At 43.7% G+C, this 18,006-nt stretch overlaps 1 protein-coding gene across 1 annotated transcript in view; it reads right to left on the reverse strand.

Moving 5' to 3' along the window:
• hspg2 (heparan sulfate proteoglycan 2) overlaps positions 1-18,006 on the reverse strand; it is a 93,896-nt gene that overhangs the window by 47,219 nt on the left and 28,671 nt on the right. The window contains exons 3-18 of the mRNA XM_087176427.1: positions 17,676-17,735; positions 10,165-10,224; positions 5,874-5,983; positions 5,629-5,687; positions 5,175-5,347; positions 4,990-5,028; positions 3,368-3,493; positions 3,017-3,226; positions 2,817-2,936; positions 2,577-2,708; positions 2,035-2,179; positions 1,056-1,213; positions 801-941; positions 504-667; positions 239-418; positions 3-23 (exon numbers count right to left, since the gene is read on the reverse strand). Coding sequence (XP_087032553.1) covers positions 3-23; positions 239-418; positions 504-667; positions 801-941; positions 1,056-1,213; positions 2,035-2,179; positions 2,577-2,708; positions 2,817-2,936; positions 3,017-3,226; positions 3,368-3,493; positions 4,990-5,028; positions 5,175-5,347; positions 5,629-5,687; positions 5,874-5,983; positions 10,165-10,224; positions 17,676-17,735 — 1,898 coding nt within the window. The remainder of the gene's footprint in view (positions 1-2; positions 24-238; positions 419-503; positions 668-800; positions 942-1,055; positions 1,214-2,034; positions 2,180-2,576; positions 2,709-2,816; positions 2,937-3,016; positions 3,227-3,367; positions 3,494-4,989; positions 5,029-5,174; positions 5,348-5,628; positions 5,688-5,873; positions 5,984-10,164; positions 10,225-17,675; positions 17,736-18,006) is intronic.

Genomic DNA, 18,006 nt, shown 5'->3' on the forward strand with positions numbered 1-18,006 from the left:
CCATTGGAGTGCTGCCACTTATCCTAAAACAATAACAGTCAGGTTTGCTGATCTGTGCACAGATACTTCAAGCTTATTTCATCTTATTTTTGATCTCCAACATTATTCATGAGAAAAATGTTTGGTAATAAATGTGTGTTTTTAAACCATATGTTTGAGATTTTTATTTTTTTTATTTTTTTTGACGAAATTTTGTCATCAACCCAAATTCACAACTTTTCTTATCCAGAAAACCTACCTCAGTGAATCTGATCTCTTTCTGGTTGACCACTTGGGCAGGGGTGCCGCTGCCTCTGCGGTACACAAGCCTGCGCCCATTTCCAACCAGCATCACATCTGGCTTCTCCACAGGCTCAGTAAGACCGCGCGCCAGTATGTACCGCACCTTGTACTTCAGGGACCCTCCGTAGGAGTCGATCTAAAAGCAGATGGAACGATTTTCTTCTATAATGTGTGATCATAATTTAAGTGAAATAAAGCCTGCAAAGGACTGCGCTCTTTACCTTGTTGCCAAGGAACTGACGAGGCAAAGTCCAGAAGGAGTCAAGGTTGAGGAAACGGCGCGATAGGTCGACGAGCTGGAACTCTTCCATCTCGGGGTTAATGAGGAGCTGAGTGGAGGAGAGAGGAGGAGTGCCTGGCCTGGATGGGTAAGTGACATTCACTCCTGGAAGCAATGACAACAGATTCATTCAGGCTGGTTTATGTTTGTATTCATGGCCACAATGTTAGGACTAAGTGACATATTTCTTTTAACAGTGTGTCTCTATCAGTATCATAAGCATTAATAGTTCCAGTGCCTTTGAAGTCTTCCTCGTCAGTGAAGCGCAGGCTGATCTGGTTGCGGTAGCGGCCGGTGCTTTTGCAGTTCTTGGAGATTCCAGCACAGAAGCAGGAAATGCAGCGGCCCTCCACACTGAAGTGACCGTCAGGACAGTTTCCTGCAAAAAACAAGATAAGACAGGAAAAAAAAAAAGTATTATTATTTTCAATCAGAATTCATTTATGTTTTTGTCTCTGAAGGAGAACCTGCAGTACAAGTGAAGTGTCAGTACCTGGGTTGGGATTTGATGTGAGTGTTAGCACTCCGTCGGGGATGCCGAACACCAGGCCTTTAGCGTTGATGGCCTCACAGGTGTAGGCCCCCTGATCTGCCTCCTTGACATCACGAATGGTGAGGGTGCCGCGGCCGTTATCGCTGGTCATCGAGATCCTAGGAACGCAGAAATACGGCAGACATGATTTTTTTTTTTTACAGTAATAAACTCATTGGAGAGTCAAAGTCAACCGGGATATTCATGGGAATGGGGCGGGTGTGAACCAGAAGGTCGGTGGTTTGACCCCTGGTTCCTCCAGTCTGTGTGTCAAAGTGTACTTGGGCAAGATACTGAAACCCAAATTGCCCATGATGGCTGTTCCATTAGAACACTTAGAGTAAGAGCGTGTATATATATATATATATATATATATATATATAAGAAAGCGCTGTATGAATGCCTTTGTGAATGGTAGGATGTGGCTTTCATTGTAAAGCACTTTGAGTGGTCGATATGACTAGTTAAGTGCTATACAAGTGCAGTCCATCAACCATTTTTCTGAGGAAATACTGTTACACAATCTACCAACTCTATCAACTGTAATTGCCTAATCACACACAGCAAAGTTACACCCAGAATAAATTTGGAAACAGGAACTTTTTGAGTTGGAGTACACCACAAATATGTAGGTAATTAAAATCACAGTTTCTAACTAGAGTTAGGAGTTAGCACTGGAAGTTACACTGTAGTTTCAATTAGCACTCATCAAATGTCAGGTGAAAAGAAGAAATAAATTCATGGTCAATTTTCAAGTCTTTGTGGTGTGATACAGAAAATGTGGGCTTTCACCAGATGCAGATGTTTTGTTCAGCTTACAACACATGTTTTTGCAAATGCAAATGCAACTATGCTACGCACTGCAATGCTGTCATGATGAGCTACTAAATTAATTTAAATTACAAAATCAGAAGGGTGAAGAATTCCTCATCAAACCCACCTGCCGCTGACAGGAATGTGTCCCCAGTTGAGTCTCCAGGTGATGATGGGCATTGGCACTCCAACAGCCTGACAGGTGAACGTCACCGTCGCCCCCCGCGCTGCCTGGATGGACTCTTCCGGTGGGCTTGTCACGGAGGGAGGGGCTGTGAATTGTCAAGAAGATAACAACTGTTTAAGCCACATCGTGAACGCACATGTACAAAAAAAGGCAGGCATGCGAGTGGAATTTGGCGATCCAGTGCAGCTTGTAAAAAGTCAGAAGAAAATATCATTCTCTGTTATGGACGGACAATTCCCTTTCAGTTCTGAGGAATGGATGGTTCACAAAAAGCTCTGTGTCTCAGTCAACGCATGTGTGAAAAGAGTCCGGTTCGCAGCACATTAGTCACAGTGTGCAAAGAAACTCAGAGAGTGACTATAGGGAGAGTCAGAGGAGCGAAGAGAGAAGAGTGACTGAAAAATGACTGAAATGTGCATGAGAGAGAGAAAGAAAAATTGTACGAGCCGGGAGCTGTAGGCAGCTGTCGGTGTGAGACTTACTGCAGCCGTACTCGTCGGAGCGGTCAGGGCAGTCTGGCTCATCATCACACTGGTAACTAGCTGGGATGCAGGTGCGGTCGCTAAGGCATTCAAACTGCTCAGGTGCACACCTGTCGCCAGGACCCTTGGTGGCTAAAAGTTATGACAAAAATTTGGAGATTTACAGCAACTGTTAAGTCACTCAGGTCCAGAGCACAATTTGTAAAATGTTTAGCTGTTCCAAAAGAAATGAAGACTTACGGCAGTCTGTCTCATCCGAGTTATCCTCGCAGTCATTGTCTCCATCACAACGCCAAAGCTTGAGAGCGCAACGACCATTTTTACACTTGAACTCATTGGGCTCACAGGGAGATGGAGTTCCTGGGAGAAGACAAAGGATGATGATAAGAGCGTATGTTGCTGCCTGAGCGCTTGCACATGCATAAGGCCGTGGCACTTACCACATCTGAACTCGTCGCTTCCGTCCGAGCAGTCCCTCTCTCCGTCACAGATGTAGTCTCGAGGGATGCACTCTCCACTCTGGCACGTGGCTTGATCAGCTCTGCAGGGTCCAGGTGGGCCGGCGGGCCGTGGAATCTTCTTGGTTGTGGTGGTGGTGGTGGTGGTGGTGGGAGGGGTGGTGAAGACTGGAGGTATTGGCGGTCTTACATCTAAAACAAAATCTCTGATTAAACTCAGCAAAGTGTACAGAGTGGATACCTGGAGCTGTTACCGTAAGTGAACACATCATCCAGCCATGCTACAGCCGAACGTGTTAGAACCCGCCGACCAGTCGAGCTGAAGCCACTCACCACAGTTGGTCTCATCACTCATGTCTCGGCAGTCTGGTCTGTTGTCACACAGGTATTCCATCAGGATACATGTCCCATCACCACACCTGTGCTCATCTGGCATGCAGGGTCTGATGCTGGGGGTTACTAAGAGAGATGCAGAGGGGGAGGGTGTCGACGGATCAAAGATGTGCGAGCCACGGCTACAGTACGGCCAAGACACCACACCAATGTCACATCACTGCACAAATAAGACATGAAGTGAAGAACAACAGCATCCCGGTCACCTCAGACATCAGATTACTACAGCGAGTGCAACGCAGGCATGTTGTAAAGACTATTATTAGACGAGTGCTGCGAGATGCGCAAGAAGATTTTAAAGAATAATATTACATTTTTGTAAATTTTTGCATTAAATTTTCTGTTGTGTGTACAATCCACACTGTGCTTCAATTAACATAACCTCACAGGTAGATAGACAGAAAGACTAGATCAGACAGAGTAGACAAACTACACACTGACTAGAAGGACTAGATAGGCAGACTACACAGATTCACAGACGAGACCAGACAGACTAGATTAGACAAGACAAACTAGACACACAGACTAGAGAGATTAGATAGACACACTTGACAGATATATAGACTAGACTGACTAAGATGGATGCAGATGACTGGACTAAACTGACTAGACTAAACCCTGACTAGAACAGATAGACTAGACAAACTAGACACAGACTACATAGAAAAGACATACAGACTAGACAAGAATAGACTAGATAAGACACAGAAACAAGACAAGACAGACTAGACAAACTAGACACACTGGATAGACAGACTAGACAGATACACAGACTAGACTAAACTAGACAAACTAAGGTGGATGCACTAGACTAAATTTACAGTCTAGACAGGACTAGATACACACACACTAGACAAGAATAGACTAGATAAGACACAGAGACTAGACAAGAATAGACCAGACACAAAAGACTAGACTACATTTACAGGACTGTCGACTGGACGGACACACAGACTAGGCTAGATGGACAAAAGAGACCTGGCATATATACTACATGGACAGACTAGACCAGACACACGCTAGACTAGTCAGATAGTTGAATCCTACTGGTGTCTCCTGTGTCTGGATTTCAGACAGACACACAGACTAGACCAGCCTCAACAGACTACACTAGACACATTGACTACACAAGACACAGACTGGAGTGAGGAAGTCATATCTTCTGAGTTTCAAAGGGTTTCAAAGATAAAGTCACCATTATACTGATATCAGTTTCCATGCCTGTGTACAGAGTTGATGGAATTTGCATAAATCAAAAGCCTGTTTACGTTGCAGTAAACGGCAGCATTCCTAATCAGACTCATGCCATGCAAAGGTCCTTCTTATTCACTGTGCACTACTGGACGTTAGGGTAAACACTCAGAAGTCTACGATACACTGGTGCTTCCATGCAAAACATTCCCCAGACCACACGACCACTGCCAGTACATGAAGTAAAAGTCATCGTAAAATTCCTAGGAAATGCTCGACTGTTCCTCCTAAAGGCACTACAGCCATCCTACAGTTTCTACAGTACAGTCGGCTCAGTTACCATGCAGCAATTACCATGGCACAGTACAAACCTGGCACTGCTATAGGCTCCACGGGAGGCAAAGGTTGAGCTAGAAACCAGAGGGAAACGTTAAGGACACTGCCTACTGCTCTGGTGGACCTTAATTTGCTGTAAACACACAGCAAACTCTTGTGTAACAGAGGCAGTGTTAAAGGGCTGTGTTAAGTGGGGTTCCCCCTCTGTTTGAGGTCCTACCTTCTCCGAGCCGTCTGAACTGAAAGCCCTGGACTGACGTGACGTAGGAAGCGATGGCTCCCTCCTTCACCACGTTGTACAGCACACTGCGGATCTGTTCATCATTGTTGTTGTATTCCGAACCCACGTCCAACTCCACAAACACGTCCACGCCGTCGTCTCTTATCATCTTCCTGCAAAAAGCATGAAAGGCCTGGTGAGGCTACACACTGTGTGGCGATTGCTGCAGAGGGGGTTAAACAGGGAAGCTATTTAGAGGTAAGGTTTCTCTTTTAGAGGAATTACTCACTGCTGATGAATTACTGACTGCACAGGCCTACAGAGCTGGCCTTGTGCAGTATGGAAAAAGAGAAAGAAATATCACCTGGCAAGAGTAAAACACCCAGGCAGAAGCCACTGCAGGGTATCTACTTTGGGTGTCACAAAGTGTGATTTAAAGGATTTGTGTTCTTACTTAATGATGACCACACTGACTGTCTGGACACCTTGAATCCTGTTGTACTCCGACTCCAGCTGTGGAGGGAAAACCAGACTCGGTTAAGTTGAAATAAACAAGCCTCCTTTTCAGACAAAAAGGGTCTCACACACATGCTCAGCCAAGTCATAAATTGCATGCCTGAACCTTATAAGGTAGCCTTAGCTTAGAGCACACGACCACAATTGAGTCGAGTTTATCCTACAAAGGAAGGAAGGACGTACCGTGTCCACCACTGCTTCAGAGATCTCATTAAAGGCTGGAGAAAACATGTCCTCGAGCTCAGGGCTGTAGACCAGGGAGTCGGTGAAGTTGACGAGAGCTCTGTAATAAACTAGAAACACAGGGAAGGAGGAGGAGAATCTGTCAGCTAGACCGCACAATAACAGACAACGACCACAGGCTCAGCATTAGATTATAAGCCAGATTCGAGTCGCTAAATCTATTAAAGGCGATGTGATACGGGATACTGCTTGGGAATTAATTCCCTTAGGAAAGCCTTAGGTTAAATGTTGCAGAAAGTAAAAACTGGAAAGCATGGCTGTGGCTTCAACGAGAGCCACATACAAATTATGGCGTCTATTTCCATATCTCAATTGTGGTTGGGTCTGCACTGAAACCGACAACTGCAGCGCCGCACTGCACGTAGGAGCTAACGAGAGGCACACGCTGACACAGGCACTCAAATATAACTGTGAAATTACAGTATCAAGGCACATCGTCCTCTCCGTATGTCGCACGGAGCACGGAAACGCATACCCAATATGCTCAAACAGTGGCAGACAGACGCTGATAAAGCTCATTTGTTACAAAAGTGAAAAGTGAGTGCAGTGTCTGAAAACTGATCAATGCGAACATTCAGATACTCAGTGCATGGCTATCCGCCAAAACAGCAGGGCCAGAAGGTTCGCACCAGACCTCCTGACTGAAGGCTGATGATATCAGAGAGCTGGAAGGTAAGTGGGAGTCTGAGTCAGCATCACTGCTTTGCAAACGGCCGCAGAGGAAGAAGAAGAAGAAAATCCTCTGTGGACAACTCTGGAAAGGGGCCTCAACATTCCCGCCACATGTACCAAGTCAAATACATCAGGAGAGCAGCGGAAGGGGGGCGGCAGCAGGGATTGTATCAATGGCCTACAGAGAGGCTATGTGAGCTGACTGGTCATTAAACATATAGGTCAACTGGTTGAACATACTGAAGCTGCAATTAGTTCCCCTTGTTTTAACTTGTTTGGAGTTCCAAAATTTCCCAAGTAAAATTGGGAAATCCCGTCAGTATAAATCCAGATTTTTTGTTTTTCTGGTAAACTGATTTTCTTTCAAACCCTTGCAAGCAGCTGGTTGGTTTCACATCTACAGTGTCCACTAAAGTGTCCTTGAGTAAGGCACCGAGCCCTGCTACACTGTGGCTGAACCCTGCCCTCTCATCACTCTGAAGAAATGCAGCAAGGGGAAGAGAGACAAAATTCAATTTTTTTTGCAAAGTGAAAAAAAAACAGATTCTCTGCTTTGTCCCTTATCTACTTGCTCTCATGTTGTCCTGCATACAAAAAAACTCCACCCACCTGCTACACAAATTGGTTTAAACAGACCATAAAAAAAGGCTTTTTATGCTCCATTTCAATTTTCAATTTCCACTGTGCTTTGTCAAATAATAACATAAAAAAAATATTTAATTTGATTTTTGATTTGCACATTAAAAGGTCTCATATTGTATAAAGTGAGATTTCCATGTCTTTTTTGATTATAAAGTAGGTCTAGGTTCTATATTAATACTGGGAAACTATCAAAGCAGTCCACAGAGAAATGCACACAGCCTGTATTCAGAAACTGAGCCTTGAAACGAGCCGATATGAGAACTTTGAATAAAACACTGGAAAAGTGTAAAATATGACACCGTTAATAATGCTACTACCACTTCATATGGTAGACATCTTTTGCTTTTTCAATTCCACAGCTCATAAGCTTGCCATTTCTAATGATCAGCTCTTTCTAAAGTTATGTTGCCTTTTGAGTATTAGGATTTAACTTCCGTGAAAATATAAATTCAACTCAGTAATACATTTTTCTATGCCAGTTTTAGATAGAATATGTGACATATTGCCAATATTGTCAAATTCTATGCAGCATATAATCAGCTGTGTGATAGATCTCCATGAGCTGTATGAGTAACTCATTATCAACAAAAATGTCAGCTGTATTATTATAATTCCAATGTCACAGGCTTAGCCCATGAAACTTAAAATAGCCCAGGCCCGCAGGGCGCCCCGTTCTCACTCTGCTGCCAACACTTTGTTAGAACGGGCCTGCCAGCCTCTGATTTCAGACTGGCAGTGTGGGTTTTATAGAGGAAGTCAATATTTGTACTGTTTCTTGCAGTGAGCTGCTACTTGCAATGCTAAAAGTAAAGACTCATGTTATAAGTAGGCATGGGCTGAGCCTACAAACATACATGGCCAAATATGTCCAAAACAATAGATTTGCAGGCGCACACACACTGACATACATACAACATGTAGAAACTACACTGTATAATGTTTCTACTCTTTCCCTGCTCTTTGGTTAATTAAATATCACTAGACGTGTGGACACTGACAACACACATTTATCACGCTTACCAGGGGCTATTTAATTAAAAGTTCAAGATTTTGTGTCTCACACTCTGCCTGTGTGTTCACTGTGTTAAAAGGCCTGTGGGGAGCCTTGCTGCCTTATGCTCTGCTGCCTAAGCTATGGCTGGTAAACAGCTGTCCTGCTCTTAACACTGTTGAAACCCCTTTTCCCACTAGCAACATTGGCACTACAAGACATCCCGTTCCTGGTGAGGAAAAGCCTAATTTATGACAAAGTAAACGGGGCGCTGCCTGTGAAAACACACAGTGAGGCGAACATGTTACAGCAGAACTGCAGGCGTTAGCACAGCCTGGAGTGGTTCCTTCGCAGGCTGTTACTTTCAGACTTACAAGAATAATTATTGGGCCTGAATGTGGAACCAAAAGACAGGCAACATCAAAGTTTCTCATCAAAGCGCCTCATTTGACCCGCATATAATCTAATCACTTGAGTGGGTACTCGCCGCCGGGTCAACAGCAGCTTGTAGCCCCAACTCTCTCTGAGCTCGCCGCTTTTGACGTTACAAGCTGGCGAGTGTGGGACCACCGCCGCCTGAGATCCTTTGATTAAAGAGCCGGGTTGTGCCCTGCTGCTAACGAGCGGCTCTTTTACTCCAAGACCCATTCTGCTATCCATCACTTACTGTTTCCAGCGGGAGATGGGTGGGAGGGGGATCCCCTTGTCAAGCACGGCTACCATCAAGGGTGATGAAACTTTCGGAGTGCAGACATGACGGGTGGGATGAAAAAAAGAAAAAGGAATCTGGAAAAATAGCATTCCACACTCTTAATTCAAAAACTTATTTAGCTATTAAAGCTGTTCAGTAGAACTGTGGTGGCTTTGTGTGAAGGGCCCCCCTCTGAACACGTAGAGGCCTATGCAGAAGACAAAGGCTTGATTGAGCTGTGAGCCCTTGCCTGGCCTTTAAAGCCCAGCCGCGTTGGGCTTGACCTTCAGCCCCCAAGGCAGCGCCCACGGCACCGGCCCAGCGCCACCCGAGCCACAGAGGGAGGGAATGACGCAGAGTCGGAATCTGTAAGAACAAGGCCCAAACCACACTGACTGACTGACTGCACCAACGATCCCATCAAAAATCTTTAATAATAGATGTTTCTCCCTCCCATGCGCTTTTTCTCTTTCTCTCTCATCTCCATCTCTTTCTTAATCTCTGTGTCTCACAGTGTTATATATTCAGATGCCAGCTGCCTCTTTCTCAGCTTAACTCATGTAGACAGGACCCCTGCTACTTAACCCTTTTGCTGGTGGCCGGCCAAAAAACTCTGTCTCCAAGTCCACTCATTGCCCTCTGGGGAACTCTTGGGAATAACTTCTGGCTTCACTATTATGTTAGCTCCCACAGCCTGCAATATAAAAGCATCAAAAACTACCATTGTAAATAATAAAGCATGTTTCTATACTCATGTTGTAGTCATTCTTGTCCAACAGCTGGTTCATATCATGGGGATGAGTCGTCTGCATGAGGTTGAAATTACAAAAAGTGCTTTTCAAATTAAATAGTGGAAGTGCTGGCTGACCACAAAGATGAGTAATTATGTAATTCCAGGATAACTTTACAAAGAGGTTTTCAGCTGGGAACGCAAGTGTTGTCATTCGAGTGTGACGGACTCTATTACTCCATGGAACAACCCCATCATTTTTCCACCAGCATCAAGAAAACGCCAGGAGATGCCTGCAAGACACTTGGAAAAACAGACTCGCTGGACTCAAACACTACATGCCCAAGCTGAGTCCTTTCCTTGGAATGTTATCTGAGAGTGTGTTTGGAAATGGGAGTGCATAACTGAGCAGAGCAGGTGACAAGAGAGTGTGCCAAAAACAAGAGAGGAGGAGAAACCGGCAGCATTAAAAGAAGAAGGAAAGAAGAAGTGCACGAGGACTTACTGTACTCTGGTTCGACTGGGCTCTGTATGTTCCTCATATGTGAAGAGTCCAACCAGTGTTCTATGGCAAGCGATGAGGGGGCAAGGAGCAAAGAGCAAGAGACAGTGGGGAGAAGAGACGTGGCGCAGAGGTCGACGGGGCACAAACAGGAGCCAGAGGTCAAGGATCAAACAAGAAAAGCGACACAAGGACCAGGGAGAAGGATCAAGTTAGCCAGGCAGGTGCAGAGGGGTTAAAGTTTCAGGAAAGTTAGAAAGGAAATGATTGGAAGCAAGGAGAGAAAATAGAAAGTGACAAATCAGAAAGTGAACTGGCAAAAGAGTTTTCTTAACAGAAACAGAAAATCAGGAGGAGTTAAGTGAAATAAACACAATAAAACAGCAAGAAATGAAAATCAAGTCGTCATCACAATTTTGGAACAAGCTATAAAATGTCAGCATCAATTTCACAAAATCCGCAGTGCCTGTAATCATTACCATCCACATGCTGTGGATATTCATGCTTATTGGGACAATAGGCTGGGATTCTGTGGTTTTTTTGTTGACTAATGAATTCAACAAGCGTCTGTCTGGAAGCAGACAAGGAAGTCTGCTTGCATGACAGCGTCAAGGAGGAAAGGTCAGTGGGTGTCTCTTTAGAAGTGACTCTTCTCTGGCGCAACAGAACAAAGAGGATATCCTACAAAACAAAACACACACTTCCACGCACAGCTCTTCTCATCTCTGCTGTCCGACACGCAAATCCACCCTGGGACTTTTGCACAGACACAGGGAGGAGCTGCTTCCTGTTTTCCCTCCTAAATGGAAAGAACCGAGCACCATTAAAACCGTTTTTTTTTTTTTAACCAAAAGTTAAGCCCTATGCACTGGCACCAGCAACAATGACCATGTTCTGTTTTACGGTGACTCATTCATTCTTCCACTGCTTTGGATGGTTACACCATGGGGCACGCTCTGAAATGTCAGCTGAGGAGGCCTCTTGTCGCTCCCAAACATGAAACAAGGACCCTTGTGTAAATTTTGAATTTACAACACATTTTCTAGTATCTGTTCACTATCTTCCAAAAATGGGACTATATTATTTCATTAATTAATACAGATTTGAAAAAAATTTTATTGTTTACACTGGAACTCGACTGATAAGATTTTCCAGCTCTGATCCTGATTCTGTCCGAATCCACTCCATAAACTTCAACAGACAATATTAAACAACGGCCCCTTCATAATCGGGTGAGTGTGCTGGATCCAGCTGTTTTACAGCTGCACATAAAAAAAAAAAAAAAAAGGCTTCTGATAGTCCATTACTGTAGCTGTGTCAGAGGAGAGTAGATTTAGAAAAAAGTTGGTGATATTTGCTTTTCGATCGACTGTAGCTGCTGCAGCCAGGTGAAGAGCAGGTAAATGAGGTTACAGAGAAGAATACTGCAGACTGGGCAAGAGTTTCTGTAAAACGATTTAAAGTCTACAAAGCCCAGCCAGGAAACAGATGACAGAACACACACCCCCACCCCCTTCCCAAACCATTTGAGGTCTCCCTCAAGAATAGTGACCCAAACTAATTAAAGCTAATGAAGCATCCGCTACTTCAAAGCCTGCAGATATGTTGTGATCCTTGTCGGAGTCGGAATGGGAGTGAGAGCCAGACATGTGCAGATCGGGCCATGATCACTGACTGAGACAAAGCAATCACTGCATAACAGCATGAATGGACAGGAAAAAACATCAGAGAAAAGAAATGAAAGAAACAAAAGTAACAAGTAACAAAATTGGTGATGCATTCAGATTCAGAATATACTGGGTGTATATCCAACAGAGGAAAAACAGTTAAGAGCTTAACAAATCCCAGGAGAGGTATTATTGGATATGGATACTCTCTAGTTTTCAACCAGGAAGCCACTGATCAACCGAGCTTTATCCAAATAAACTCTCAGATCTGGGAAACCTATGGGACAATTAAATCCCCCGCCAATAACAACAAGTTCTAATGCAGTGTTTGTTTTGGAACACAACAGACCATTTTCTTAACTCCAGTTTAAGGTATTCTCTTCTGGTTGCAGCATGGAATATCATGAAGGGTATCAAAATAAACAGACGCATCAGTTACAAGCCCGTTCTCGACACCACTGCAGGGAAAAAGAGATCACTCAAACAGACGGACAAGCCCTCCTCCTACGAAACCCACAATATCTCTTTCCTAAAGAGGAGCGGCACAAGCCAGATCTCCAAGGCAATGCATTTGTTATTGGTACAACAGAGTGCAGCATCATGGGGTTAGGAGCAGTAATAAGGCTCCAGTCAGTGACTAAGACCATTCAGCGGTGGTGTTTCAGAACAATGCCCACCCTGAGTGCATTGTACGCAGTCACACCGACGATTTACTGTTTGTGAATGGAGGGTACCGGCTTTTATCAATGACTGGCACAAGCAATTCAGACAAGGTTCAGACAGGTTAAACCAAACATGTCCTTCAACGTTGTTTTGTCTGCATGCGTTACAACCGCCTTGTCTACAAATGGGAGTACTCTTGCGTCAGTGTGTGACCACCTTGAGGACCCCCCCCCCAGCAGTGCAACAACAAAGACCTCATCCAAAAAAAACTGCAGCTGCCAGCATTCGTCCCTCTGTGCAACTAGTACCCGAGAGGCTCCCTGTATCGCACACACAGGGACACACACAGGGACACACACACACACGGGGGCAGTGCCACTGAGAGACACACACACACACATATATCACCAACTGCTCATGAAAAAGGCAGAAACTCTGAGTGGGTGGCCTGGTCACTGCCCTGTCCTGCTGCCCGGGCCAAACTGACAGACAGGCTACATTACCCTGATGTATTGTCCACTTATGCTGCAACATCTGTTCTCCTCTAGAGATAACGGAGGAATCTGAACCTGGATTGTGTTTTGTCAGCAAGCAGCCACTAGTAATTGATGTGATTAAGAAGAAAAACCAGCTGAGGCTACACAAGGATGCAGCAAACTGTCTGTGAGTCAGCCTCCACTCGAGTCCGTCTGCGTAGTTCAAGGACAGCCTGACCTATAAGTTTACATAAAACATCCCAGAAGACTTAGCACAGAAGGCATCTCACTGCTCTCACTGCTTAAATCAACTGAGAAACTCCAAGCTGCATGTTTAATCTCAAATCAACATGTCACACAGCACTGAGTAAATCAGTGACTGTTTATGGCACTATGAGCTTAAACAGACTTCATTTGACTTCAAGAAATACAGTTAATAGTCTTTTCTCTGCTACATATGATCACAATTTAAACATTAAGTCTAGTTCAGGTTCTGGCCAAATATGCAGTGATCATTGTTTAAATGATTTGTGGTGGTTCCCGAGCTTTGCTTAAATCAGGAATGAACTAATACATTTTTTTTCTTTGCTAATGTTCCTTCCCTAAAAGGGGTATTTGTAAGTTTTCTCTGCCGTCAACTGTGGTTCTTTGCCGGGAGTGGGCGGTGATGATTGTTGCTTAATAAGAGCTTCGGTCATTGTTGCGTCTCACAGCGTCGTGTTCAGCCACACATGACAAAATATGACTAAATGTTGCTCCTTAACTACAAGCTCTACTGCCCCCAATAGGCCAAAAAAAAAAATCAGTTAGTGCAACTTTAAATGCGACAAGGAAATGCTACTCTCTGGTGGACAGTCTATAGACTGGTAACATTGTTTCGAAACAATATTTGGAATTTCTTGTAATTGTCATTTTTACATGTACGGCGATACAATATGGCCGAACAATTATTCAAAATATTATCAAAAATCACACCAGGGCCAAGTGCAACATCCAAATCGCAGGAAGTGCAATTTTTTCATAAAAGTAAAACGTATCACAAAAAAGTGTTTGGTACAGATGCCAAAAAAAAAAAAAAAGTATAAATAAAAAATAGAAATCACATTATCATCACTTTTATTTTATTTTTTTCAGTGAAAATGAAATGCAAAGATTACCATTCCCACTACAATCATAACTCATCAGAATTGTAATATGATTTCTTTTATATATCATTCAGCCCTAATACACAGTATGTTCTACAAGTTTATATCAGCTAAATATATTTTCCTGGTTCAATTATCGGTCAGGTCATTAGTCTAGAGATCTGAATTCTCAAGCTTTTCATCCAAAATTAGCACTGGGAGCAACTTAACCCCAGCAGCCCCTCAGCAGCCACCATCACCAGTACCATGGTAATCTTTCTTTCTTTTGCTTCTAAACAAAGTGGCTAATATGCTTGGTTCACTGGGAATGCCTTGTAATGGAGCCTGTGGAACAAGGAAAGGCTCTCACAGATGAGAGAAACTAGATTTTGTCTCCCAGAAATCTCTTCGGGGCTCTTAGTATGGAGGTCAAAACGAGAGGTCAGGAGGACATGGGATGCAACCTTCGTATCTCAAGAGAAGATTCCAGACTGTGATTAGACAGGACAAAGAACAACAATGAACAAAAGACTTTCAAAATAGCCTGATCTCAATAACTGTTTACACTCCAGATGTTTTTCTTTTCTTTTTTTCCTTTCCTTTTTCACATCATCAACGTATGAGGCTGAGACAGAGGGAAATGGGAATTCCTTAACCTTCTGCAAATAGTAACACAACAGGATACAAGGCATAATGGAGGCAACTGTGGCACCTACGTCTTCCACTTTACAGTAGTGGAGGAGGGAAGGAAGGCAGAGGCTTGGGTGAATGGTCTGGACAGCTAACAGGACAGAGACACTCAGCAAAAGTATTCAGCATTCAGCACAGGAAACCGAATTTCCTTCCCATCGCTATCATGCTCAGATCTATATATGGAAATAGCCGGCCTCCTCCAGCACCGTGATCAAACTGAGAAGAATGCAAATGTCCTGCCACCTCCGAGATAAGACGATATATTAAAGAAAGAACTGCATAATCTCAGCCTCCTGTTTAATTGCCACATTAAAGGAACATTGTCAAAAGCTGGGAAGTTTATGGAAACAGAAGCAATAAACCAAAGTAACGAGGGGATGTTTGTAGGCTCATGTCACACTACCACAACATTAACAGGGAATATTTTTCCTATCCTGTGCTGTCAGGAGAGCAAAATCTGTATTTTTATTCTAAGACTTTTATTTTCTTTTTGTGCATCTCTGTCTGCATGACTAACTGACCCGGACCTGAAGGATAGAGGCGCCATCGTTGACACCAGGATTTGGCAGAGAAATGCACACTTCAAAACAACCTCAACTTTGCTGCAGGGGGTTGACATAAAACTTTCAGTGACTGAAATGATCTGCAAAAGGTCCTGTATTTACTCTGCATTGCTGCACTGCTAAAAAACTAACCAAGACTAAACCTTCAGTTAAACCTTGCTGACCTAATTCATCACAATCACATTCTGTCAACCACTGAACACATTAACGTCCACTGTGTTAAAATCTCCTCTGGCTCCTTTAACTACCACAAATTCAGCAAGGCCTCACAACAGAGCTATTTCTGTGAGCAAGGCACATGCTATATGCCTCAGCTCTGATGTCAGCTCGCAATAGCAACCAAAACAATTACTTTGCCATGATGTCATCAGCTCCAGCAACCCGTCGAGTGCCAGCGTCTGGCACCAAGGACAAAGTAAGACGGAGCAGCTATCAGGCCTTTGTCTTGAATAAGGAGGGAAATGGTCTGATGTGTTAGGATATTGACATTGGCATACACAGAATGTAAACTCAATAGAAGTAGGACTTGCTGTTAAGTGATAAGCTGGATTTTTGGATATGCATTAAGGGGTTATGAAGTAACCTCAGCAGTTGTGTCAGTAGCTTTGCTGCACTTCTTCAAAAAACAACTAACTACACGTCGGGTCTATGACGACTAAAGATCTATTTTGGTCTGTCTGTGATGTAAACATCATGGTAACATATGGTAAAATCTGCGGTCGTCAATCTAAAACAGCGGATCCTACATCGCACTGTGAGACACATCCACCAGTGGCTGATTTGGAGCTTTGGCAACCGAAGAAAATTCAGTGTCAGTGTCAGAAATTTACGAGCAGATTCTCACAATGTGACTGCTGCCACGTCCCACGACCTCTACAAACCAACCAATCAGAATTACAACACGAAGTGGCACAAAATGCGGTGGCTGGCGTGACCTGCCGTACACAGCATTTTTTAATAATCTTTTGAAAAGAAACACACACACACAAAAAACAAAAACAATGGAGATGAACGACAAAAAAAGAAGTTTGGGACTCTGGCAAAGAAGAAAACCTTGCAGAGCTGCATTTTCAGAAAACAAGAGAGGCGCAGATGGATGACACATGCTGATGAATGTACCACTGCTTTCATATAGTTTTTTTCTGTTAACACTAACCTTTCATAAAGCCATGCTTCACCATGCATTCGCTGTACAATCTGACATGCCTCAACCTGATATCATACAGTTTAACGCAGGCTGAGAATAAGACTTAATCAGACAGAGCTCATTGCTTTCTATTCAAGTGAGTGGCAGAATAATACTGCAGCATTAAGATGGCAAAATACATCCGGCCCACACTTAGGCCACATGCTCATGTGTCCTCTGGCCCAGTGTATGCCCTGGTTCCATGGACCGAATATGGCCCATATACAGCATGATTATCAGGTGCTACTCCCACATCTGGACCAATTCTGGTGCATACACAGAAAATCGGGTGTCAGACAACACTGGAGGATAACAGCCAGAATATGGTAAGTATATGGGCCAAACTCGGACCGACGAGCCAGGCGTATGTTGGGTCAGAAGTTTCATTTTGCTGTCCAAACTGATATTTTTGAGGCATCCTTGGGTAATGCCAAGTAGCATGAAGATATACAGTATTTAATGGAAAAGTGAACTGGTAGAAACTTTTTTCTCTGTCTGCAATGAAAAGATATTTAGAGATGGCATAAACAAGAAAAATGCAACGAGAACAGAAGCGTAACGAGCAGCAGCAAACCACAGGCATGATTAAAGAGTGGGAGACATCATGCAAAGTTTAATACGTTATTTACTTTCTGCTGCTACAGTGCCATGTGATATAATGGGGTCCCTGCATATAAATACTTTTCAAGTCCACATAAAAATAAGGGGGCTGGAAAAAAAAAAAAAAGTGCAGTTGTGAATGGAATGCCAAACAGAGATTCTCTGCAGCAGTTTTTTATTCTTCATCGAGCTTTCATGTATCTTATAGCGCTGTCACCTCTGCACTGGTTAAAAGGATGAAAGAGGAGAGGAGATGTTTATGTCTCGGAAGACAAAAGCCGAAGCCCCTGTGTTATGACCAGGCTCTGGCAAGTTGGCGAGGAGTAAGGAGAGGGTGCAGCAGGATGTGTCGGCATCATCATTCAGGCACAGACAGACATCTTGCACAAATGCACACACGCATGCGCACAGACACACATATTGCTGCATGCCGCCACTTGAGTCACAGATGGGGGAGCTTTAGAGGGCTGAATGATCTTCCACACATAAATAAAATCTGTCATATGGAATTGTTAGATCCACTAGATTTTCTGGACCCTTACTTGTGCTCTCAGTGACTGGAGGCCACGGTGTGCTCCCATCATCTTCTCCACTGGGCAGATCTTTGGAGAGAGAGACAGAAGTAAATGGATTTGGTCAGTGCGCAGGTTCAAGGTCAGGAGAACACATGCTTTTTTTTCCTTTTCTTTTTTTTTTTACTTATGTAACAATAAAATCTGGAGGAGACCCCTTGAAGAACATGCATCCTGCAAGTTTTTGTTCATCCAAATGCGTAACATTCCCTTGGTGTCAGTTTTGGGACGAGTTAGCAAGCTAAGGAATGCATTATGAAAAACATAACTCCCATGAATTAAGGGCAGCTGTTGCTGTGGT

The sequence above is a fragment of the Seriola lalandi genome, unplaced genomic scaffold (genome assembly GCF_002814215.2).
Source record: "Seriola lalandi dorsalis isolate HSWRI2012SDOR001 ecotype SW California unplaced genomic scaffold, Sedor1 jcf7180002054554, whole genome shotgun sequence".
Classification (NCBI taxonomy): Eukaryota; Metazoa; Chordata; class Actinopteri; order Carangiformes; family Carangidae; genus Seriola; species Seriola lalandi.